The sequence below is a fragment of the Tauraco erythrolophus genome, chromosome 11 (genome assembly GCF_009769465.1).
Source record: "Tauraco erythrolophus isolate bTauEry1 chromosome 11, bTauEry1.pri, whole genome shotgun sequence".
Taxonomy (NCBI): domain Eukaryota; kingdom Metazoa; phylum Chordata; class Aves; order Musophagiformes; family Musophagidae; genus Tauraco; species Tauraco erythrolophus.
Window position 1 is genome coordinate 12,569,791 of NC_141475.1, and position 25,364 is coordinate 12,595,154.

Genomic DNA, 25,364 nt, shown 5'->3' on the forward strand with positions numbered 1-25,364 from the left:
ATTTCTTACCTATAGGAAATAAGGAGTTTTTTATTTTCCATGGCTTTGTAGCTCACAGTGGAGTGTAAGCTCTTACTAATACTTTTCTATGGCTGGAACATGTGCAAAGCACTCTCCTGCATGACACTTCCATTAAAGAATTATGTTTTCTGCTAAGGTGTGTGCTCCTCGTTATCTTTCCTTGAATTAGGATATTTAGGTAGTTTTTTCCTCTGTCATGCTTCCTTTTTCCATGAAACTTGTAAGAGCAGAGCTGAGACCAGTTCCCATCTGCCAGATTTGGCTGAAATATTGTTGGTGTGGATGTGCCATACTGTACTGAAATGTATTCCTAGGAGATCCTGAGATTATTGTTGGGACGTGGCAGAAAATAGCAGGCTTTTACATAGTATATGTGCAGAAAAAGTGCATGAATGTTTATAAAGCTAGGTAACAGTTTGGGGAAAAAGTTGTTTTCAGATATGCTCTTCTCCTTATGGCACCATACATGTAGTTGACTTTTTTTCCTGTAGTTCCCTCTATGTGAATATTTTCCGTAATTTGTGATGGATGCAAGGCAATAGGATGGCTTAGAAGTATTTTGTGTTCCTTTGCTGTATACAAGACACATTACAGTTACCTTATTTAGGGTATTGTTTTTTGTGGGGTTTTTTTGTTTTTTTTTTTTTCCTTAAATCTTCTTTTGTTTCAAGAAAACTGTACTTTCTGTGTACTAGTGATCTATTTTTCATACAGGCTAACATTCGTATAATGAGCAGCGTGTATATCAGGCACATTAGTGTTGGAGGTGCATGTTGAATGTTGTGGATACAGCTTGTAGATGTACAAAATCCATACCAAGTCGTAAGTGCTTTGGCACTTTACTAATAAGCATATCTTGGATTTTATTTTTTTCTTTACAGTTCATCAGTTCTTATAGTCTATATGGCAAATTGTCAGCTCTGCCTTGGTAGGACAAGTGAAAGTATCACTGGGAGATACTTGAATTCGTTAATAACTTTGACAGCTTCTAGAAAAGCTTCCAAGTATATATATACTTTGTGTCTGTGTATATATATATGTATATATATGTATATATACATTGTGTCTTTGGTGGAATTACCAAGAATTAAACTTGCCAGTTCCTACAAAATAAAACTGAATTGGGGATGTGGGGAAATAAACAGACCAGTCATTTGCTAAAGCTACCTTACTTGTAATAAATTTAGCACTTGTCTAGGGTCACAATCCACTCAGTGCAGAAGCCGTAGACCAGTCTTTTTCTATTCTGATTCCACAGCTCTGTACATACAGTTAGTCTGAAGTGGAGGTGATTGAAAGTTCAGCAGAGTAAAAGCACTGTGTGCATGAGTTAATATAAGTTTTTGTTGAAAGAAGTGGTGATGAATATTTTCTTTCAAGTGTGTATGGGAGGAGAGTGACCTCTCCAAAGCCATTGAAAATGTGTAAAAATTACTTTGATTTTTAGAAAGCATCTACTCTCTGTTTTGGATCTTAGCTGGTTTTTTGTTTGCTGCTGGTTACAATATTATGAATGGATATTCATCTTGTTTTCTTGAAACTTTGTCCTTTGTATACTAGTTCTTGAAAAATATACATGAATGTGGGAATAGTAAGCAAAGGAAGTAAGTGAAACAGGCCACATTTAACTGCATCTGGTGCAAGCTTGTTTTTATATATTTATATATATGTGTGGGTGTATATATGTGTATATATGTGTGTGTATATATATATGTAAAATCCTCACATTTTCTAAACTGTAGATAGCCTCAGCGTGCTAATAAATTTCTTAGGATTGCTTGCTTCCTCTTTTTTTTTTTTTTTCCCCCCTTAAGTCTTCATTTAGCTGGTTTGAAATGGGATCATATTGTTAAACCCGTCCTTGGTCTTTATGTTATTCATAGGAAGAAACGTTTTGTAGAAATTTGATCTATACTTGTGAAATACATTGATAAGTCAAAATCTTTTATGCACTTCTAAGGTTTTTGAAGGTAACTTTAACATTCCCTGTTCTTTTTCTTAGAAGTAATAGGATTTATAATTGCCAAAATAATGTACCCCTAATAGATTCTTCTGGTGTTCATATAGAATGTGTAAATTTCGAAAAAATGGAGATGGAACCTCAAGCCAGTTTGTAGATTACTAGTGGCTCAGACCCCTAACCCTAGGAAAGGAGAAAGGTTTGGGTAAAGTAAACATCATGAGACACTGAGTTTCCTAGTACTATGGAACTGTCAGCCATTACGTAGGGGTAGGAGCTCATTGTGGTAGACAGTAAGATGTAGTATGTTTCAGAAACATGGTATATATTTGCTCTAACTTACAATGGAAAAGCTGGGAAAAAGTCAATGGAAGCTGATAGAACATGTATCTGCTGCATGGAGACATTTTTGCAGAAACCACACAGAATTAACAATTCAGGCGGTACTAAATGTGGGAATATTATGTAATTTGTGGAGTATTCTAGAGCCCCAGTTTTACTTCCCATATGCTGCAATGACTTTAGTTTACCAACGATGCTTGAGTCGATAACCTTGGTTCTTTTACATTTTTTTTTTCTTTTTTAAAGAAAGTTCTCTAGCTTTTGGCTTAGAATGTTTTCTTCTACTTAGATGTTGACATAGTGTGTATGGCATAAAGATGGTCTTTCTTATTCATACAAATTCAATAGTTCAGTTGTGATATTTGTTCCATTGAGTTGGGGAAGTAGAAGGAAGAGGACAAAGTTCAAGAGAAATACTGTAATTTAGAGTTTCTAACATTGAGGGAGGAACTGGAAAATACCATTAGCGTTTCTAACTCTGTTTAAACCCCACCACCCCCTTCAATAACTTTCCCAAGCGTAGGCCTTCTGACAAAAGAATATCATCTCCTCCCCTTGAATTTAAAGGAGAGAAGGTTTTATGAAGGAAACTAACGCTGTCAAAAGTTACTTTGTGGTACACTTGGAACAGTATGGTAATAACATGTATGGAATGTGGGCACAGTATATAAGTGCCTATTGGCATAAATATTTAAGAACAGTTGCTAGCCCAGTTTTCACTTAAGAGCTTCAGAAAATTAGTATTTGTTACAGATACTTGTAATATTTCATAATGTGGAAATGATCAAAGTATCGTAACTGTGGGGAGGAAAAAGCCGTCTTAAAAGCCAGTGTTAAAATGCAGTAGCAGTTCTAAAAACAAAGCTGTGTAACTAAATTGTTTTTGTAGCTCTGAAGTTCAGGTTGGTGATTTGGACACTCTGGGTTTGGCTCCTTTGTTACTATGTGAATCTTGGCACGTGATCAACAGCTCCCTCTTCTCTTTGTCAGTATCTGAAAATTGGTTGTTAATCCATTTGTAAAGTTAAAACAGTACTTTGAACAACCCTGAGATCTACAGATGAAAAGTGCATTCTCAAAAAATGTGCTGCTTAGTATAAGAATGGCTGATTTCTCTTTATGTTTTAAACTAAAACCAATCTGTACAACCATGTTTAAAACCCAGTTGCCTATTACATCAAAAGTTCTGATACAGATCTGCAGATCAGCCACTTCAGGAAACTGTCACGCTGCTCTCAACAAACAAAACGACAAAAATGTACGTGAAACTCTCCATACATGTCAGGGAAATATTTACTTAGAGCCATGTTACTCTAGTCATCATGGTGCTGAATTTTGAACAAACTGCTTGTGCAGATAGTCCTCAGGAGCAGTAAACTTGCTATTTTACTCCTGCTGACCAGTGTAGAACACATGATTTGTGTGGTGTTTTTTTTTTTGTGTGTGTGTGTTTTTTTTTTTTTTAAAAAGCAAGCGGTTGATGTTTAGGCAATTCACAAGGTCTTCTGCCTAAAACTAGTTAAGTCAGCTATTACAACAAATACTACTAATGTTGTCATTTTATTTGTCATTCAAAATCTTTGCCTTGTAAGGCTGTTGGCATGCTTCTCGATATCCTGTTTTTATCCTTTAAATCTATTTTTGTAATTGCGTTTCTCTGCTTGACAAATATTTTCTTAATGTACCTATGTTCCAATCCATGTAGTAACAGTTGGCAAAACATTTGGCAAGCATCCCAAAATAGTTACGTTTAAAACTTCCTTATAAAAGAAACTTCACTTCTCCTCCCATGTGACGTACAGAGAGAGAAACGCAGCCCTTGCCCCAGGGGTTTTACAATAAAAACGTTTCAGTTTTATGTCAAAACATAAGTGCTGTAGAAATGTGTGCAAGGTCAGCTAAGGGTTTTACTTCCATTTTAGTGTTGTACAGCAAAACTGTAGTTCAAATTATAGCTCGCTTCCTGTGGCACACTTTAAAATTACCTTGCAGGTTCCTTCCCTAAGGATCTTAATTGTGGACACACCAGTATCATCTGATGTTCCATTTAGCAAACAAATTCCAAGAATACTAAGGAGAACATGGTTTAGAAGAAAAGACTGTCTGCGTCTGGTTATCTTGGATGTGAAAGGCAGCACAAATAGCCAGACACTGAAAGGAGTAGCAGTATTGTTCAGGCAGCAGATGTTTGGAGCAAGGGTCTAGTACTAAATTTTGGTCATCTCAAGAATATTGTGTTATCATGGTTTGGAGTTTTTGGAGCTCGTTATTGAGAGGATAGTGTAGGCTTTTGTACGTAGGACAAAAAAGCTGAGAGGGACTTTTGTTCTTGGTACTTCCTCACGCTGGAAGAAATGCTTTTTTTGTGTGCATTAAATCTGTGGAGGCTCGACCAATTCGTTTGCTGTCTGCAGTTGAGGATAATGCTTCTCTTAATCATTGTCTCTCAAAGTTAAATGCATTCATCATACTCTGCTTGCAGGATACATGCTTTAGAGCAGATATTTGCTTGAAGCGGATATATTGGAATTACCTTAAATAGCTTCTAACTGTAGACTATATTATTGTTCTAATTACTACTTTTTAAATAAAGGCTTTTAAAACTATTTGTGTTTCTCTCTTGTTTTTTTTTCAGGGAAAAGTTCACCTTGAATTAAAACTGAATGAACTGATAACAGATAATGGATCTGTGTGCCAGCAACTAGTAGTACAGTAAGAAAATACATTAATCCTTGAATAATTAGTTGTTTGTTAGAACATGTTATTTGTCTCTCTTAACACTGAATGTCTACACATTCTGGTACCAATAGTTACATTTTTCTTTTCATACGACTTTCCTCGGAGCCTACCTTGCGGAGGGAATGGGTATATACTTATGAAACTCCTGCAAAAGTTTTCCACAACTGCTCATCTCTGTTGCTCCCAAAGCATCCACCTTTATTAGGACTCAGCATGGCTATCTGGTATCATAATTTCAGTGTTTGTAATTCCAATCAAATTGGGTCTGGTGGTGAAGCTGGGAACGCCCACTGCGACCGAAAGCCAAAACTTGCAGTATTGCTGTTACTGACAGAATTGAGCTGCTGGTGGTGGTGTTGGGAACAATGTAAAACTCTTTCAGTGGTAATATTTTGGTTTGGTCTGTGAAAATCCACTCTTAATTTTGCCTCAGAATTACTTTCTCATGGTTAATCATGATAAGGAATGTTTATAGAAGAACAAAGTACAGGAGTTGCAGTTCTGGAGCAGCATAACATTGCCACATTTCAGTAGAATTTCTTACCAACAATGTAAAGAGATTTCACCACCAAACTTAACTTTGACTCCAAAGTGTAAAGACATTAGAGCATGTCAAAGAGCCTCACAGAAACAGGAAGTTTTTGGTATATGTTATTTCAAAAAAGACAAATTTCACCAACATTAAAGAAAAAGCACAGTGTGAGACATATTGGAAGATACTGACCAGTCTGTACTCTTGTGTTCTTACTCTTAGAGTAGGGTTTGATAATGATCCTATGTGATGGCTTTGGGAGTCTGAATATACAGGTTACAGACATTAGTCACAGAAGACCAAAATTCCACATGTACTGGTCATTCTGTTTCTTTTTATTCATTATTAATCAGTATATTTAAGGGCAGAAATTGATAAGAAGCTAATGCAAATACAGCCAGACAAAAATATTTTGACACTCATAAAAAGTTTGTCTGATAAGGGCATACTAGAAGATACCGATGTCTTTCTCCTTTATTTTGGAAGAAGTCTGACAGCCCTCTATGTTACTTGCCTCTGGGAGACCGTTTGCTTTCTTCGAAGAGACCGGTGAAAACCAATGACTTGCAGAGACTCACTGAGATTGACAGCGTTCTCTTGTGACCCTTCTTTAAGTTCTCAACATGAGTAAGGTTCAGGAGAACAAGCCAGTCTTAATGCAGTTTTTTATTTTTAGTGCTTCAGAAAGAAATAAAGGCTTTTCTGCACTTGTCTCTTAACAGGTTGTGGGATAGGCCATGTGAAGAAAAGGATACAGACAAGGGGGTTATAAAGACTAAGGGAAAATTAAGATTAAAAACTCAAAAGGTAGTAAGATTCTTTAATTTTGCTTTCCAACATTATTCGTTAACTTACACTATTCAGAGCGTGAGGATTTTTTGTCTGTTTTTTTTTTTTTTTAATTTTCTCTGAGAATTTAGTATGAAAGAATGGTTCATATTGCGAAACTGCAAGGGGAGGAAATGGTGTTTGGTCTTCTGTTTGTCTCGGTGACTTCATGTTCATCTCCAGGGAGCAGGAGGAGATCATTACACTGTCAATTTTGCTAATGTAATTTTCATTATGTAATTTTCATTTCTTTCTGACTTGACTATCTAAACCAAGATGAGTAGTTTAATTGGAGCAAGACCTAGCAAAAAAATCTCTTTGCTTTTCTTTTACTTACTCAGTATGAAAAGGGAAGATAGTTCTGCAATAGAACTAAGCCAGTGAAACTGACAATTCTTTAGTGGCTATTGTAGGCTGATAATTCAGATAAGATATGGAAACTAGCTGTACATCAATGTGTATTTATAACTGAAACAATTCTGAATGCTTTTCTACTTGCATAGTGGGTACCAGCTTGGTTCAGTGGGAGTCCTGCTGCTCTTATTTTTGTATCTCACTTGCAGTGCAAGGCAGAATTAGAGCAGCTTTTCCCCCATGGACTATTCACCACCGAAAGCTGGCTGGAGCTTTATGACTTTGTGTTTTATTCCTGACTTAACTTTCTGATAGATGTCATTTTTTTTAATTTAATTTTTTACATATCTATGCACTTTAGTCTAACTTAGTTTTTCTTTAAATGTGTTTGAATTTTTCATACAATGAAGTAAAGTTGCTTTAGAAAGTTACTGTTGCAGATAGCAGTTTTGAGTAGGAAGTGAGTTACTCACTGTGCCCTCTCTTAAGATCTCTTTATGACAAAGATAAATGATCAAAAGGAAGCCAAGGTTCTCTTCGTGGTTGCTGTACTCACCACTGACATGTGGGAGAGGATTGTGCGTTAAACACTGCAGTATTACATCAGTGCTTTTTTCTTCATGTGGGATTGCGAAATGCACTAGAGTTCCTTAAACTAAAGATGTTTGGTAGTATTTTATCATGCATGCTGATAGCTTTGAAATAAGTGGCTGTATGAGTAATATATTGTACATAAATATGGTTTTGGATGTCCATGTGAGAGTATGAGAAATAAGAAATCTCTCACTAGATATAGTAGAAATGGATGTGAGGGCACTTTTGAGACCCTTTTGATCTTAAAGCATGAGGAACTTACAGAAAATACATTTGAGATTCTTTAATATTAAACTTAAACTGTAAAAGTCTGATTATTTTGTAAATTTCTGAGGGTAATTAGTAAGTGATGCATTTATTTCTGTTTTATTAGTCACCAGGCCCTGAGAAGTCATTGTGTTGGTAACTCCTTTAACAAAACTGAAACATAGGAAGTAGCAGAGCCGTGACTGAGTAAAAAAAAAGAGAAAGAATGAGCATATATGTCTATTTCTCTCCCTGCCTCTTCTCAATTGGTCCAAAACTGAAAAAGTATTGGCCAAAGAAAAGAAATTATAGGAAAAATAATTCTTAAAATACAGACTATAATAGTTGCCTTTCAGAGCCATGTTTTACTTCATGTCCAAATTAATGACTGAGAGACAGGGAAGCTTTTAAACTTTCACCAGTTTTTTGGATGATAAGAGAATTCTAGATACTTGTGCTGGCTTCTGTGCATAAGTTAGTGTCTAATGGACTTCCACTATGTATTCCCTGAGCTTCCAGAAGTTCTGCAAAGATGAAAAATAGTAGCTCTAGCTTTCACAACATGAGATTAAAGATCATGTTAAGCGCACAGATAATAGCAACTAATTCAAGGGCTTCAATTCCGAGCATTATCTGCAGTCCCTTGTCACCTTTTTGTTTGTTGCTGAACAAAAGCGATAGGATTAGACCCAACTAGGAGATGGATTCATATTACTTTGGTTCCGTAGACATAATTGTGGAAGCTTTTTTTGCTGATCTTCTAGATGGGTTTTATGATGAGAAATGATTTAAAAACTGAAGGTGATTCCAGTAGGAAGCAATTTTTAAAAGTTAAGGATTTGGACAACAGGGAGCTGCTGATGATGTTGACCTCTCACAGGTAATGTGGGAGGGAGGAAGGCTTCGTTTGTCATGCTAGTGTGTATAGTGAAACCAACTTTTCCAAACAAGAAGTTGTTGGGAAAAGAACATGTGATTTTTAGAAAGGTAAGTGTTGCTGTATATGATGAAGGGATGGTCAGTTGTCGTATGACGAAATCAGGAATGTGATTCCTCGTGTTTTTGTTTGTCCTCTATCCCCCTGCCCGCTCCCTTCAGTTTTTGTTTTAGTTTAGATCCTTATTACGCCTCTCTTCTCCAACTTTATGTTAGGGAAGTAAGCTTGGGGAAGGATAAATAGGAATATATAGCAAACTATATTTGTATCAGTGAAGCTGTGGATAACAGTCAAAAAAACTCCTTACTTAAATACTGGAAATTTCTGTCTTTTGCTCGAGTGGACAAAAAATGATCATGTACAAGATACACCATAACTGACGGATCTGGTCTTTTTGATACTGGGGGTGGGGAATGGTGGCCAGTTTTCTTAAGGTGAGACTTTATCAAGCTAGCTGGGGCTTTCAGGTTGTATAGGCATTCTAAAAACATGATACTGAAATACCTTTTTCCCTGGGAAAAGTACCATTAAGGCTTGTAATTGCTTATCTTATATCAATGAAGCCCTTACACTTATTGGAAATACAAGTGTAAAGTTAATCTACCTTTGGTGAAATGCTGTCTTAGAGAACACTTAAAGTGGACTAAGCCCTGATTACACATAATTTTTGTATTAATTGGAAACTTGCTGTTACATTTCATGCAGGTACACCCACAGACCGTTTCTGAATTAAAATTTTGTTTTCTTTCCGATTCTAGTTGTTTCCTTTTCTAATGTGTGAATGAGGAGGGGAAAAAGATAATGCAATAGATTAACTGCTGACTCAGTGTGGGCTCTTTTTTCAAAACCACAGTGGCATGTATAGTAGCACATTTCAAAAATATATGCTTGCAGCTCTCCTCTCTGAGAGTCTGTCAAAGCCAGTTTGCGTGACCATTGTTTGCATATTTGCTGCTGCTGAAATGATGATGCTTGAATGGTTTCTTGCCAAATTAGGCTGTTGGTTGGTAGTACTTGCCTTCTCTGTGTTTAGCATGACTTCAGCTTGGAGGGAAAAAAAAACAGTTTTATGTATTTACAATGCAAACACTTGAAAGCCCAGAAATGGCTTGTTACAGCTGGATTTTGTCTTTTTTTGCACCTACTTTTGTAAATAAGTTATACACTATACTACCTTAAATTGACCTGTCAGTTTGTTACTGTCCTGTTTATATGTTATCTGCTCACTTGAACTGTAGAATCACAGAATGGTTTGGGTTGGAAGGGACCTTCAAAGGCCATCTAGTCCTTGGCGGCGAGCAGGGACATCTTCAACTAACTAGATCAGGTTGCTCAGAGCTCTGTCCAACTGGACCTTGAACACTTCCAGGGATGGGACATCTACTACCTCTCTGGGCAACCTGTTCCAGTGTTCCACCACCCTCATTGTAAAAAATGTCTCCCTTATGTAATCTAAATCTATCCTGTTCTAGTTTAAAACCATTACCTCTTGTCCTATCACAACAAGCCCTGCTAAAACATTTGTCCCCATTGTTTACTTATAGGCCCCTTTCAAGTACTGAAAGGCTGCAATAAGGTCTCCCTGGAGCCTTCTCTTCTCTAGGTTGAACAACCTCTACTTTCTCAGCCTGTCTTCATAGGTGAGGTGCTCCAGCCCTCTCTTCATTTTTGTAGCCTCCTCTGGACCTGCTCCAACAGGTGTATGTCTTTACTGTGCTGAGGACCCCAGACCTGGATGCAGTACTACAGATGGGATCTCACGAGAGCAGAGTAGAGGGGCAGAATCACTTCCTTGGACCTGCTGGCCACACCTTTTTGGATGCAGCTCAGGGTATGGTTGGCTTTCTGGGCTGCGAGTGCACATTTCTGGGTCATGTCCAGCTTTTCATTGAACAGTACCCCAAAGTTCTTCTCCACAGGACTGCTCTCAATCCCTTCATCTCTCAGCCTTTATTAATACTGGGGCTTGTCCCAACCCATGTGTAGGACCTTGCACTTGACCTTGTTGAACCTTGTGAGGTTCACATGGACCCACTTCTCAAACTTGTCCAGATCCCTCTGGATGACATCCTCTTCCTCAGGCATGTCAGCTGCACCACTCAGCTTGGTGTCGTCTGCAGACTTGCTGGGGGTGCACTCAATCCTGCTATGTCATTGATGAAGATACTAAACAGTGGTGGTCACAATACAGACCCCAGAGGGATACCACTTGTCACCAGTCTCCATCTGGATATTGAGCCATTGACCACTACCCTCTGGATGCACCATTCAACCAATTCCTCGTCCACCAACACCTATCAAATCTATATCTTGCCAAATTAGAGAGAAGGATTTTGTGGGGAACCGTGTCAAAGGCCTTACAGAAGTCCAGATAGACAACACCCATAGCTCTTCTCTTGTCCACTGATGTAGTTGCTCTGTCATAGAATGCCACAAGGTTGGTCAGGCAGAACTTACCCTTGGTGAAGCCATGCTGGCTGTCTCAAATCACCTCCCTGTCCTCCGTGTGCCTTAGCATAGCTTCTAGGAGGATCTATTCCATGATCTTCCCAGGCACAGAGGTGAGGCTGACAGGTCAATAGTTTCCAGGGTCCTCCTTTCTACCCTTTTTAAAACTGGGTGCAATGTTTCCCTTTTTTCATTCACCAGGGACTTCACCTTACTGCCATGACTTTTCAAATATCATGGAGAATGGCTTGGCAAGTACATTAGCCAGTTTCCTCGGGACTCTGGGATGCATCTCATCAGGTCCCATAGACTTAGGTATATTGAGGTTCCTCAGGAGGTCACAAGCCTCATCTTCTCTTACAGTGGGAGGGTCTTTGCTTCCCCAGTCTCTGCCTTGTGGTCCATGCACTGTAGAGGTGCGGGAAGAGAGGTTGCCAGTGAAGACTGAGGCAGAAAAGTTATTGAGTGCCTCAGCTTCTTCCTTCTCCGTTGTTGCCTGTTTGCCAGTCTTGCTCATCAGGGGAGGTATGCTTTTTGACCTACGTTCTAGGGAACATAATTTTTATGAATTGTACAAACCTTAATGGCTGTAGTCAGTCTCTGCACTTGGAGAACCTTAGTTGATTTGGATGGTGGAGGTAGAGTCCCTCAGTCATTGAAGGGATTTATTGCAGGCTATGTCTTTTTAAGGACCTATTTCCATCTTATGAGCTGAGCATATGCCAGTTGTATCTGAAAGGCTCATATTTCCTGTATGAAACTCCTCTTGCAGAACAAAAACGAACTACTGAGATGTGAAGCAAGAATTAATGTAAACTGAAAGATCTCTTGCACTGTACCATAAGTGATCAGTAGTTTAAGAAAAGAACAAAAGTCCTCTGTTAGCTATTGCTTAGACTTCACATAAAGATTTAGTAGTTTAAAATGTGAAATAAAAGGCTTTTAAGTTCCTGTCTGCTTCTTCAAGCTCTATGCATATTTATACCTTTTGAATGAAGATGACTACAGATAGATGAAACCATTTCTCAAAGCTGAAATGTTTACCATATGGTGGAAATATATTTATTATGGTGGTCAGAATAGGAACGTATATTTAGTGTTACGTTCTTTTTTGGTTGTTCAGAGTGATTTGAGGGTTTTTTTTGCTTGTGTTTTTCCTGTCGTAGGAGGTTGCAGCTCTTGCACTTTGCCTGATTCTTTAGGAAAGGGCAGTATTCCTCTGAGATTTGCTAGCTGGTAGACTTATTGAGGCTGCACTTTTCCATTTCTGTTAAGTCAACTCTTAATTGAGCCACTTCAAACATCAAAAATTTTTAAACCTGTTTACTGGAGGCTCTTTTAGTAGCTTAAAACTCTGTGCAATAATTCAGTCTTGTGTATTCAGTCCCTAGGGAGTAACAAGCCTGTTTGATAGTGCTGAGTTGATTTAATGGCTGCTTGCCTTGTGCTGCATTCGGAGCTTGTGAGATCTTCTGCGTGACTAGGTTAATTCAGGTTGTCAAACTGGCTGAAAACTGGCTCAAAACCTAAATAGCTTTCCGTAAGGTTAGTAAACAGAATCACCATAGGTGATAGATGCAAGGCAGCAGTGTAAGAGAAGGAGGAGGATCCGCCATTTCAGTGCAGTTCACTTAAGTTAGCCGTGCTGTCAGATAATGTGTCTAAAGCAGACTCCAGGCAGTATCTGGAGAGTCAAGGGATGGTTATGACTGACTAGCTTAGAGTGAGAGATGGAAGGGGGGCAGGCAAGATAAATTTGGAACATATTCTTGAGCCTGATGAGTCTGAAAAGGAGAGATTTGGGAATATTAGGAGTTGATGGTCAGGGGGACTGGCATATTGTTTGTGTTTTGAAATATTGGAACAAGGTAGGCTGTCTAAGCTGGGTAGACCTTACTTGCTGGCAACAGAACTGGGACTTCGGCAGGAGACGAAAAGGAAATGCTCGAACTGCCTACACAGGGAGACTGACTGGAGCATGAAATCAGCTTGAAATGACAGATCTGTATGATGAATCTGGAGATTCTAGTTCTGCTGCAAGGCTCTGTTGTTGTCAGTAAAATGTTTTTCAACTTGCAGGAAATGACAAACAAGCCTTGCTTTAGTTTGGGTATGTTATGGCCCAGCTGTGAGAAGACAAGGGGAGACAGGAACAAGCTGTTTCTGTAACCAGAAGTAGGGCATTGCAATCAGGTTTTGTTGATAAAATAATACGCGTTTTCCCACAAGATCATTATGTCAAGCGTGCAGGTCATTCATACAGTAATCAGGGAAGCAGTGGGAAACTTCATACGTAGGGAAAGAAACTGCTTTCTGTAGGACTTATATCTGTTTGCTAGAGAAATCCAGGAGCTTGGTGAACATGACACAGGCTGTAGGAAGAGAAACTGTTTTGTTCTTGTTAAAATAGTTGAATTATGTCCAGATAAGTTTGACTTGATCCATCTGCTATGAGTTTCCTATGAGATTCACGTTGAGGCTAACTTACAGGTACACTCAGCACTTACACCTGAAACCAAAAATCTCTGGGAGCTGCAGAGACAGTGTATTCAGTGCTACAAAATGCCTGATGGTCTGAAAGAACCAAGTCCTAGCTGCCTCAAATCAGATACCTGAAATGACTGAAAAGTCTAGACAGTTTAATTTTTTCGCCACTCTGTGTCATGTGTGCGTTGGAGGAGGAATCAATTAACGCTTAGGAAACAACTGGATGTTTCAAGAACCCGTTTAAGTAGTGGGTTTAAAGTCACTGTAGGGTTCATTGTGATTCAAAAATTATTGAAATGCTGAAGGCCATGTGCTTGAAAACTGGAAGAAAAATAACAAATGATTGTGCAGTGGTTCAGCACTAAATGTTCCCTGAACTGGCTAAGACAAAGGGACTTTTGGGAAGGGAAATACCATCTGGTTTATAATCGTGCATACTCCAGAAAGGGTGGGGTTTTGAGGCAGCAGAGAAGTGTTAGTGTCTGTTGTTTTCCCACTTGTGAGTGTTTAAGTTTGCAACTCTTGTTATTTCTTTTAACACTGGTTTTCTACAGTACAGAAGACATTTACTTAACAACAGTGCGTAGCTACTGTTGCTGCTGTGTAACTTTAACTTGATCTGCACAACTTAATATTATATATAATGTATTATATATAGTATGATATATACTATAAAGTACACACTTAATATTACATATAATATATATTCCACACTGTAGTATTAGAACATCGAATTGATTATTTATATGAACTTAGAGCAGAAAAGTCTATTTTTTCCTTAAGTTACATGGCGTTTGGATTTTATTCAAACTGGCTGATTATGGCAATTGACAAACCAAATCACAACCAAAATGGCAACCAAAACTAACTTGCATTAATTTAAATTCCTGTGATACATTATTTAAACATAGATTACTTTTAAAAGAGAGAACTGGAATATAACATTCAGGTCTCATTTATGTCTCACTTGTTTATGGAATTTTTTAATCTGCTGAATATTTCTGGACTTAAATACTACAGTGTGCATGGCTACATTAGAGCATCATTTTGCTAGAAAGTCTGGTTTCTGCTGTGAATTTGCATGCTGTTTTGCTGTACTTCTGTTGTTCCAGCTGTTTTTAGTTAATACGCGTATATGGGCAGCATCTGAAGGTTAGTCAGCTTGCTGACCCAGCTCTGTTTCTAGTAGTGTTGCTGCTGTGGTGATTCAAAAAGATTGCAAGCCTTCAGGAAAGGTCCAGAAAATGTCTCTGTCCCCATGAGGGTTACTTTCTAACCATCCCGTCCCTTTTGCATCAGGAGTGGTGAACAGTGTGGCTGTGTACCTGTTAAACACCAGCTTACAACTTACTGTACGAATTATGGAAGGAAACAGTATTTTTGAAAGGGCCATTTAACGCTGATCATGTATTGTGAAAAGAGTTTGCGAATTAACTTTAAACACTATTTCAAAGGTGAACAGATTTTATCTTATGGATGGAACCTAAACATGCTAGGATTATATACTAATAGTTTTAGATGCTTAATTTTAAATAACGTTACAGGATATGACTTCGCATCTCTCAGCTTACTCAACTCAGAATGTAGTTTAGCTGAAATAAAATATTTGAATCCATTTTAATGCCTTTCAAATGTAGTTACTGCCATATGGATGAGGCCAAATAGTGTATTGTGAGCCTTGAGAAATTTAAAAGTTAATGAAGTCTGCAGTTTCCTCTAACATAGCAGTTCATTTTAGTTAGGATTTTGCCATGCGTATGTGATACTGGAATGTCTTTTATCGAAGCAATTCCAAAAGCTTTGTTCTCAAAGCCCCCTAAGTCTGACTGTACACTTGAGTATTACCTTACATTACCATCCAGAGATCTGTAGTTACAATCTACTTCATAGAATCATAGAATCATAGAATCGTTAGGGCTGGAAGGGACCTTCAAAGGTCATCTAGTCCAACCCCCCTGCAAGGAACAGGGATATCTCCAACTAGATCAGGTTGCTCAGGGCCTCAATCAGGTTGCTCAGGGCCTCAGTGTTCATACATAACGTTGGATCAACGTATACATCAGTGTATAATGCATCAGGACTTTAAAAAATCTTTTAAAAAAGAAAGGATCATTTGGGTTTTGTTGTGGTTTTTTTTTTTTTAAGCCAAAGGCATTGCTTTGCTGACCTATTGATTGCCTTTTCCTCATAGGATAAAGGAGTGCCATGGGTTGCCTCTCATAAATGGACAGAATTGTGACCCTTATGCAACAGTCTCTCTTGTGGGGCCTTCCAGGTAACATTTTAGTATAAAATTAATGAATTTAAAATGCTGTGATCTTAAACTGAAAAAGAAAGTCATAGGTTTTAAGCAAAATCTTTAAAATACAAAAAAATCTTAAAATGCTTTCTTCATGCATCGCATCTTCCATTGTTACTGTACTCTTCCCTTCCGCACCATACTCTCCAGATTGTGAAGGTGTTTGGTCTGTCTGAATGGCCTGCAGTAGTCAAGAACCACTTGTCACTCGGTTCTTTCTTTCTTCTCAGGTTTTGTGCTGGACTGTTGGCATCTGCACTGTAGTTTGTGTTAATTTTTGTCAAATACCTGTATGGGATGATATAGTAAATTGCTCACTTGCCTTCCTCTGTTCCCTGTTTTTTTAATGCATGAGCTTCTTTTAGCAAATGTTTAGCAATTGGGAGGAAGCAAGAGAACAGAGGTTCTGGTGAGACTTTTCTAATGCCAGCACCTTCGGGATGCTACATTCCAAGTCCCCACGGTTTAAATATCTCCTTTTTTTGGATCAGTAATCCTGAATAACTGTTGGGGTTTTTCATTTAAGAAAAATCTGTAGCCCACACATTCACTATCTGCAAGACCCTGCCCAATAACATCTAAAGTAAGCTAGGTTTCAGTTGTTTCTTTTTTGTAACATCAAACCTAAGTTCAGCTACTTTGTCTGGTACTGAAGAATTGCCACTGTGATCGTGGTACCAGAACGTCTTCTAGCAAACTTGCATATTTTAAAGAGCTTGGAAGGATCGTCCCTGACTAAGCTCTGAGTGAATGGGGCATTATTTCCTCCTTGCTAATACATGATCACATTTTTTTAGGTTTGAATTGGGGTGGGTTTTTTTGTTGGTTGGGTTTTAACAGGACTAGGGAGATTGCACCATTATATCTAGGAAGCATGGTGTTGATTGCCAAAGAAGGTAAATTGGCATATGTTTCCTGTTTGAGTCCTGTGATACAGACAGACCTGGGTGAATGTTGGTCCCACAAAATATTCACTCTGTCGGTATGGGAATATATGTCCAAATCTGACAGAAGTTCCTGTTTAAGATTTTCCAATCTCATGCATGTGTGACTCATGTTCCATGACTGGAATATTTACATGGCCAGTGTCTGAAAACAGTTACTTGGTGTCTAGGACAATTTTTCTTCTCCTTTGTCTGTTTTTCTGCCACATTTTATGTTTGTTTCTTTTAGAAAACATTTTTGTACTATCGTAGCCCTTTACTAACTAAATAAGACTGTGTTCTTTTATAAAACTTGTAAAATTAAAAAAAAAAAAGACAAGCAACAAACTATGTATAACACAAGAGGAGCGGGGAACAATTGTTTTATTTGACCCTATGCTGTTTAGCATCTAGCATGAGCAGCAATTCCTTCCAAAGAAAATATTCAGTGGCTTGGTGTAAGTCTCTGTAAAGAAGTAGTGGGTATTTCCTCAACAAAAGAGGATGGGAAAAAAACAGAAATTGGCAGTTGGACAAGACAAGGAAAACTGTGCTTGAAACCTGCAGGCAGTGGTAAAGAAATTGTCTGCAGACTTAAGTTTGAAATGCTTTAGAAACTGTTGATATATCTTACTTGATATGTGTTAAGGCATACTCATTTTTGAAATTAAATAGAAACTTTGAGCTGCACAGATGCACTATTAACTAGATACAGCACTTGAAATTGTAACTCTTCAAACTATATTGTGAACATGAACTTTGATTTTAAGATTTTCTTCATTGATCAGAATGATCTCTAAAATGACAAAAAAAAATGTTTCAAGTTAAATGCATGGATCCTTCTTGACAGTAGAATGTCTTTATAATTATGTGTTTAAGTTGTTTATGGTAAAAATTTTACCACATTGGAACAGGAATGACCAAAAGAAGACCAAAGTAAAGAAGAAAACAAGCAATCCGCAGTTTAACGAAACATTTTATTTTGAGGTAATTTTTTGTGAGTATTCTGCCTGTTTATCTGTTTTATGCAACCCTTCAAATGTTTTTAAGCAAGCTGCATAGCAGTAACTAACACAGAAAGCTCTCTTCAGGCAAATTGAAGAGCTTTTACTAGCCTCTCAAATGTGAGTGAATGACATGTTTAAATTTCTGGGGGCTGCCAGACAATAGTATTCCCTTTCATTTGATATATGAAAAGTGACTTCCTCACAAGCACATATGTGCAGGTAATTGATTATTGTGAATCACTTGATATAGCATCTGTTGTCATCAGGAGTTCCAAGATAACTTTAACCTATTCTGTGGAATTCAATTTAAATATTTTCAAGAACATTGAGCTAAAAAAACTCCCAACTTTCTTCCTTAATAAAACAATGTAGTGGTTATACCCAATAAAGACTAATTTTATTATTTTAATTTAAAAAATTTAACTTGTTATTTAGGGTTTGATTTCAATTCTGCATAAGTTACCCTACGATAACCAAATTATGAGTATGAATTTTCATCTGATTTGTCTTGTAATAAAAACTAGATTTGCATGTAAACATACTATACTGTTCAGCTAGGAGTTGCAAGTAGTAGAACTATTACACGTGCCTCAAATGTGTTATAATTTATTGTGTTTATATAGATCCTGGTCCTGCTGTGGAACTTCAGTGAGAAATTGTTCCATACTTAAGAGTATCAATGTATAGCATGTGTTTTAGTTGACCTGCTCAAGATACTGAGTGTAATATTGTAGGCAGTAAGATATTAGAATAAAAATGTGATCCAAACCACTCTGATAACTTAAAATTTATTTGAGTTAAACTGAGAGTGCAGTCAGTCAGGAAATGAGGAAAATTAAAATAAAAGATTACAACAATGGTATAACTAAGGCAAGAAGAGTGACTATTTGTCATTTCCTTAAACATCTCAGAACTAACTTTAAAGCTTTCTTGGGGCCCATGCTGAAACTAAAGAAGTTCTTGCCAGTTTCATGTCATACTTCCTTCTTGGTTGGTTGTTTTTTTTTTTTTTTTTTTTTTTTCCTAATAGATCTATACTATAATTTCCTTAGATATCAGTTAGCCCTCATCAGGCTCCACCATGAAACCTTCTTGGCCTGTTTTTTGCCAGTTTTCTGTCAAAATACAGTTTGTTTGGTGAACTAAACTTTTTGCTTTTTAAAAAGGACAATAACTATTTATCAATGCTAAAGAGGCAGGGTTTTATTTGTTTTTTGACATCCATAATATGACAGTAAAAAGTATGTTAATATGAGGAATTTACTTGCAGGTAACCAGATCCAGCAGTTACACCAAAAAGTCCCAGTTTCAGGTGGAAGAAGAAGATATTGAGAAACTAGAAGTTAGGTAAGTTATGTAGATTAGAAAGTGATTTATTTTATCATTAATAAATCATAATATTTTATCGTTAAGATAATAAATGTTTTATTGTAGTGTAACTCCAGAGAATTACTGATCAGACTTGTAGAAAAGATCCTGCTGACATATAAAATTACTCAAATTTTTTAGTGTGTTTCTTATTGAAGAGGAGATTTTTTGTTTTTAAGGAAATAGTGGTAGAGTTTATCTAGCAACCTAAACTTGTTTCCTGTGCCTGCGAGTAAAGAGACATGAGGACTTCCTATCAATATGTAGTAGTTTGGGCAGAATATTGATAATAGAACTTGTACCTAAGGATAACAGCATACCTGATGCTAGTCTATGGTTTTGAATGTAGTTGGCTGTTTTAATAAAAACGGAGGGAAAAGCTTCTTTTACGAGATTCTTAGGATTTCGCATTGCTTCTTAGAGGAACGTTTCTGTTGTATCTTTTCCTTGCAAATGCGAAGAGCACTTCAAAGTACTTTCCCCGTTTCTGCTCCTTTATCCTTAAAGCAGATCTGTCTGTGTTCATGCTATGTAGTTAGAACAGTTGAGAGCTCCTGTACTAAGTTGCTTTTCTTTACTGTGCTCTTGCACATACATGCACCAAATCTGCTGAATGACTAAAAGTCTTCAAGGCTACCATATGTTTCCTAACAGGCACCAGAAGAAGATTTTAGGGGTTAGTTTTAATAGCCATTATAGAACTAACTTGGTATGTGCATTTTAAACTATTAGCTTCATGAATTTCTTAATTAGAGTTGTATATTTCATTATAGATGTAAATACATTTAGAAAAATAGTCATGCCCCAACAAATCTAGTATTAATTTTTTTTATTCTTCTTAACAACTGCTGTCTGTCAGAAATGTCAGAGAGGTAAGAAGTAACAGAAAAAAAACAAGGTGCATGTCTGGAGTCTGTGATTCCTTTGAGGTTGTAAGCATATGAGCTGCTCTTTGGAGAAACAAGCGCATGTGTTGGTGTGGCATTGCGGTGTGCCAAATTCTAGCAATTAGATAGGAACATGTAAATATATTGGTTAAAAAGTTCACTTGAATTACCTGAGACGAAATGCACATAGTTTTGTGGATGGAGACTGCTCAGAATACATGTATGTTGCCAATAGCACTTTTATTTACTCATGCAAGGTCTGCGAGTCTAACTTTCACTGTTCGTTTCTTTATCTGTTCTTTATGGGCTAGTAAGCCACTCGTTTGATTCTTCTTGATTTAATTAGAACGGAGTGACATTTCTAACATGTTCTGCCTGCCTGCATGTGGATTAGTGCTGTAAGGCAGCTATTGTTAACTTGAAGATTTTTATTTCTCTCTGGGAGAAAAAAAGAATTAAGTGATATTCTTATTTTCAGGGTTGACCTATGGAATAATGGAAATTTGGTACAAGACGTCTTTCTAGGAGAAATTAAGGTTCCTGTGAAGGTGTTAAGAAATGACTCCTTTCAAGCATGGTGAGAAATGGTGACTCAGAAGTGAATTTGCTCCTATCTTGCAGATCTTCCCTTGCAAAGGATATATTTTACTGTAACTATCCATTAAAATGTGTCTTCCTGTTCTAGTCAAGAGAGTTTCTCTGCTCAATAAATTAACCTTGCCAGAGGCTGCATTTAGCTCTCCTCTTCCCCCAGTCTACCCACTCCCACGGAATAGTTTGTGTTTGAGGGGGAAGTGTGGAGAGTGAAGGAAGGGAAGACTGACCGTAGCTATTTTTTGGTCAGCTTACTGGATTTTAATTATCTGTGTATGCTTTTCAGCCTAACCAGCAAAGCTGGAACTTCTCAAAATTGCGTCACTTGTAATTAAATTCCTTAAATCATGCTTCCAGAATGACTGATAAAGACTTTATTTCAAAATAATAATTCAGTATGGTTTGTTAGTTTTGTGGGTTTGTTTGTGTTTTTTTCTTCCTTGGGGAGGTTCAGGAAGTATCTTATGGAACCACTTCAGTGTCATTTCAGAGGAGCAGGCACAAAAGTTGCCTTTGTGGAAACTACCTGGAAAGGTAAGGTATGAAGGGAATTCAGGAAAGACAGACCTCTGCTTATAACACTGCAGCAACCTCCCTTCTGAAGTTCTTGCAAGTAGGAGCCAATCTCTAGCCCCTTTACTATCCCAAATGCTTAGCAGCAGGAGATGTTGAATACAACAGGTTCTCATGCCTCAAAGTGTGTAGAATATTCTGCTTTTAGTGACCCTTTCAGTACAGAGAAAAGAGCAGAGGAAGCCCTTGCGTATCTGCATAGAAAACACATAGGAAGGAAGTGGGTAAACAGGAACTCAATGGAACACAGGTCTTGGCCAGGAACTATTGTGCTCCACGCACCACCTTAGGCTCCAGGTGTCTTGGACATGTCAAAGTTGAACTCCGATTCTTAGTCTTAGTGTTTGAATGTGATTATAAACATAATGAATGTTTGTGTGTCAGTATTTTCTGTATTTTTCATAGTGTATTGCAGACACAGTCATCTTCTGTCAGTGCTCTGAACTGATCAAAAGCTGTAAGACCATATTAACATAATGACATGCCTCCATGAGCAACCTGTTAAGAGAAAGGTTATATTAGCATGGTCTCATTACCAGTGTATTATGTTGGTATAGCTTTTTGAATTGACCTGAGTTGTGTCCAGTTCACTTGAAGCATTGACAGAGGGGTTTGTGTCTCCTAATATACTTTGGCGGCATACCTTGTATTGAACATCCTCATATCCAATCATTATCTGCTTATCATGCTTATCAAAACCAATTCTTTGATTAAAAGTAACTAATTTTTTATACTATTACTAATTTACGTAAAATGTTTTTGAATACAGCTGAAGTATAGCAGATAGAACAGTATCACTAGTACTAAATATTGGGAAAATAAGCCTCAGAGTCACGCTGTCAAGTAGAAGTTTTCCTTGTAAATCAGTTTTGCTTTATATTAGCATGCCTTCATGGGCAATGCATCTGTTATTAAGCAAAGTCTGATCTCCAGATTGTAGAAGTACAACTATAAATGATGGTAAAAGAATATTTGAAGATAGGATTTCAGTTTGTTGGGCTGAATGTTGAAACCATGCTGTGACTCTACTTAAAAGCTGTTAAAATTTTTGTAGGGCTGCACCTCCTGTTGGAATACAGTTGAACTACAGCGAAAGCCAATGGAGAATTATTTGATATATTGTGTACTGAGAGTAGGAAAAAAGCACTTTTTTTTTTCCTTTAATCTTACTTGTTTCTCAGTAATGTCGGCTGTTAATATTATTTATTTTTAATGGTTTCAGACTAGACCATTTAAATGCTTGACATTAGCTGATCCATCTGCAATGCCCAACACCCTAAATATAACCTAGATGCAAAATGAGAAGGTCCAACACAACTACTAATTATTCCTGCTGTCCTTGTTGAACTACAAGAAGTATATCCTATTTCACTGTTCAGAAAGAAAGGCAAAAATAAATATACATTTCATTATGTGCTAAAGGTTCATCAAATGCTACTCCTTTTTTTCTTTTGTGTCTCAGGTTTTTTTAATGTGAATTTTATTACCAGCTTTCAGACTCACTTCATGTATACTGAAATAATTAAATGTGATACTTTGTTTTATTGTAGAATTAGTCAAATTAATTAAATGTGAATCTAGTATTTTAGAATTGCCCTGTTGCTTTCAGGTACTTATTACAACCAAGAGAAAATGGAAACAAGTCTTCAAAAACTGATGATTTGGGATCACTTAGATTAAATATCTGTTATACTGAAGACTGCGTACTTCCATCTGAATACTACACTTCTCTAAGAAACTTGCTGCTAAAATCATCAGATGTTCAGGTACTCTGTTGATTATTTTTTTTTAAATTAAAACTTTAATTTACTTAAATTAAAGTTTTACTTTACTTTAATTTAATTTTACTTTACTTTACTTTAATTTTATTTAATTTACTTCTGCTCCAAACAACGAAGATTTTCTTATTTTAGAAGAACCAGCAGAAATAACCTGTGTCGTGTGACTAGAAGAGATGAAATACTTTCTTCTTGTTGGTTGCTCTTTTCAACATTGTGTTTTCCCACCGGCTGTTATTGGCTCGCTGGATTTACTGACTTTCCAGGGACATTGACCCAAGGGGCAGATAATCATCTTTACCAAAAATGATCTGTTTCAGAATTGATTTCTAATTCCACTTCTTATGAACTGCTTCTGTCTTCCCCAGTATGTTAATCAGATGATCAGAATATGATTGGATTTCTCACGTGGACATGATGACAAAGAGAGGAGTGTGGTAGATGATTAGCCTAACATTGAGACAGCAATCAAATTATAGTAACCAGGCTTTATATTTATATAGGTCTTTTATAGCTTTTCTTCATTTCAGTGTTGGTGAAGTACTGGAAGAGGAGAAGAAAGGTAAAGAGGAAGCAGATTGTGACTTAAATTTTTGCTAGCCCATATTCAAATACTACTTCACTGGAATTCAGGGAGAGCTGAATGTGTAGCTAGCGGCAGTCAGCACCTGTCTTTTACTTAAATGAAATAACTTCATCAGTTTTTGTATTGAAATTCCCAACTGTAGAATGGTGACAGGCACTTCAGAAGTGTGAGAATAGTATTTTAATGTGCTCTGATTATAGTTTTAAAAGTCCTATGAAGATATATAACATGAACGAGAAGGGTGAGTAGATGCAGAATTTCATTCTTAAATGTCAAGTATAGAGTAGATAATACCAATTTTCAGTTAAGTATTTCTGTAGAATGGAAACTTCTAATTGCTAGGTTATATAGAAAACGTTGAAACTTTCTGTTAAGAAGCTATGTCTATAGTCTTGCTAGATTTGATCTGTACTTTGCCAAATACATGAAGAACATTTAACTACTTCACTCGTGTTTTCATATTCTACTTTCTTACAGCCCATTTCTGCATCTGCTGCCTACATACTGAGTGAAGTTTGTCGAGACAAGTGTGATGCTGTTCTGCCTCTTGTACGATTGTTGCTGCACCACCATAAGCTAGTTCCATTTGTGGCTGCAGTGGCAGAACTAGATCTGAAGGACACACAGTATGTATTTCATGTTTAGTGATGTCATGCCTTTTAAAATTATTCTTAGAGTTTCAAAAGGCTTCATGATACAACACTGATAAGTAAGCATGTCAAATTTCTTTCTCTTACTATGTGAAACTGATTAAACATTTTCATCTTTTAATGCTAGTTTATAAAATCATTCTCTGAAACTGGGAGTCAGAGTTAGTGATTGTGTGCTCTTTGGTAACATTTTTTTGGAGCTAGTATACAGCTATACATAACAAGCTAGCAGTCTAGAGTTGTATCTAAGAGTACACAGCTTTTATTTTAAAACGTAATTTGGCCACTCTTTAAATTTTACTGATTATTAGATTGGTAATTAACGTTTTTAATATTGCTGAGAATCTTATCCTGTTTCCTTTAGTCTGTGACTTAAATGAGGGGTACTCTTTTTCTGCAAAGGTACTTTGTAACTAAGTACATGTCCTCCTGCATGCCTAGAAGGCAGCAAGCACAGGAATTTCTCCGAGTAGCAGTGTGAATTTGCAGCTCAGTGGTTAGGAGAGAAATGAAGTAGACCTGAGAGAGAAATGAAGTAGACCTGAGAGAGAAATGAAGTAGACCTGAGTAGTTGCCACTGAGGTGCCAAGTCCTGTCCTGTGGAGATGTGGAAGGGATTTTGTCACCACAGGATGGTTCTTTTCAAAGCTGACTTACTCCAGATTTAAATAAGGTGAGGCAATTTAACTGTGTAGAAAGAGATGACTTGTGAAAATAATTTTCTAAACTGCATTTTAATACACTTATTCCTTTCTGTTATAATTGAACTGTAACAAAGAAAGGTTACACTAAATCTCTCATATTAGAAAGATTTGCTTTGCACAGCTGGTTCTCTGTTTTCTTCAACAGCTATAATGAAAAAAAAGCATAACCCTAGATTAAATATGTTTTGCTTAAAGTGTTTATCAGTGTAATGCAGCAGTATGCTATTTATTGTAGCTCTAAGGGTTTTTTTTTCATCACTGGAGGAAGGATTGTATATGGGGAAGGTACAAGTCTTCGTCGTTTTAGAATTTTCTCCAATCGTTCTTTCTCACATTCATCACTGGATTATAACTTTCTAAGTCTAAAATTTCTTAGGCTTTTACTTATGGTTTTATTTATGTTTCTGGTTTTGGTAATAGCTGTGTTCCCGAGTGCCATTGCAAGCTAGGTATCTAGGTTCTGGAATTCCTGACCGGAATATATGAAAGAATGTTTTCAAAAATTAG

General features: G+C 37.0%; 1 protein-coding gene across 2 annotated transcripts in view; it reads left to right on the forward strand.

Moving 5' to 3' along the window:
- RASA2 (RAS p21 protein activator 2) overlaps positions 1-25,364 on the forward strand; it is a 53,116-nt gene that overhangs the window by 14,664 nt on the left and 13,088 nt on the right. Inside the window, exons 5-11 of one of the 2 annotated variants that reach the window (XM_086618315.1) lie at positions 4,959-5,035; positions 15,680-15,763; positions 17,625-17,697; positions 18,988-19,064; positions 20,451-20,549; positions 22,749-22,905; positions 23,981-24,129. In XM_086618315.1, the coding sequence (XP_086474441.1) occupies positions 4,959-5,035; positions 15,680-15,763; positions 17,625-17,697; positions 18,988-19,064; positions 20,451-20,549; positions 22,749-22,905; positions 23,981-24,129 (716 nt within the window). The remainder of the gene's footprint in view (positions 1-4,958; positions 5,036-15,679; positions 15,764-17,624; positions 17,698-18,987; positions 19,065-20,450; positions 20,550-22,748; positions 22,906-23,980; positions 24,130-25,364) is intronic. The other variant, XM_086618316.1, reaches the window with a different exon arrangement.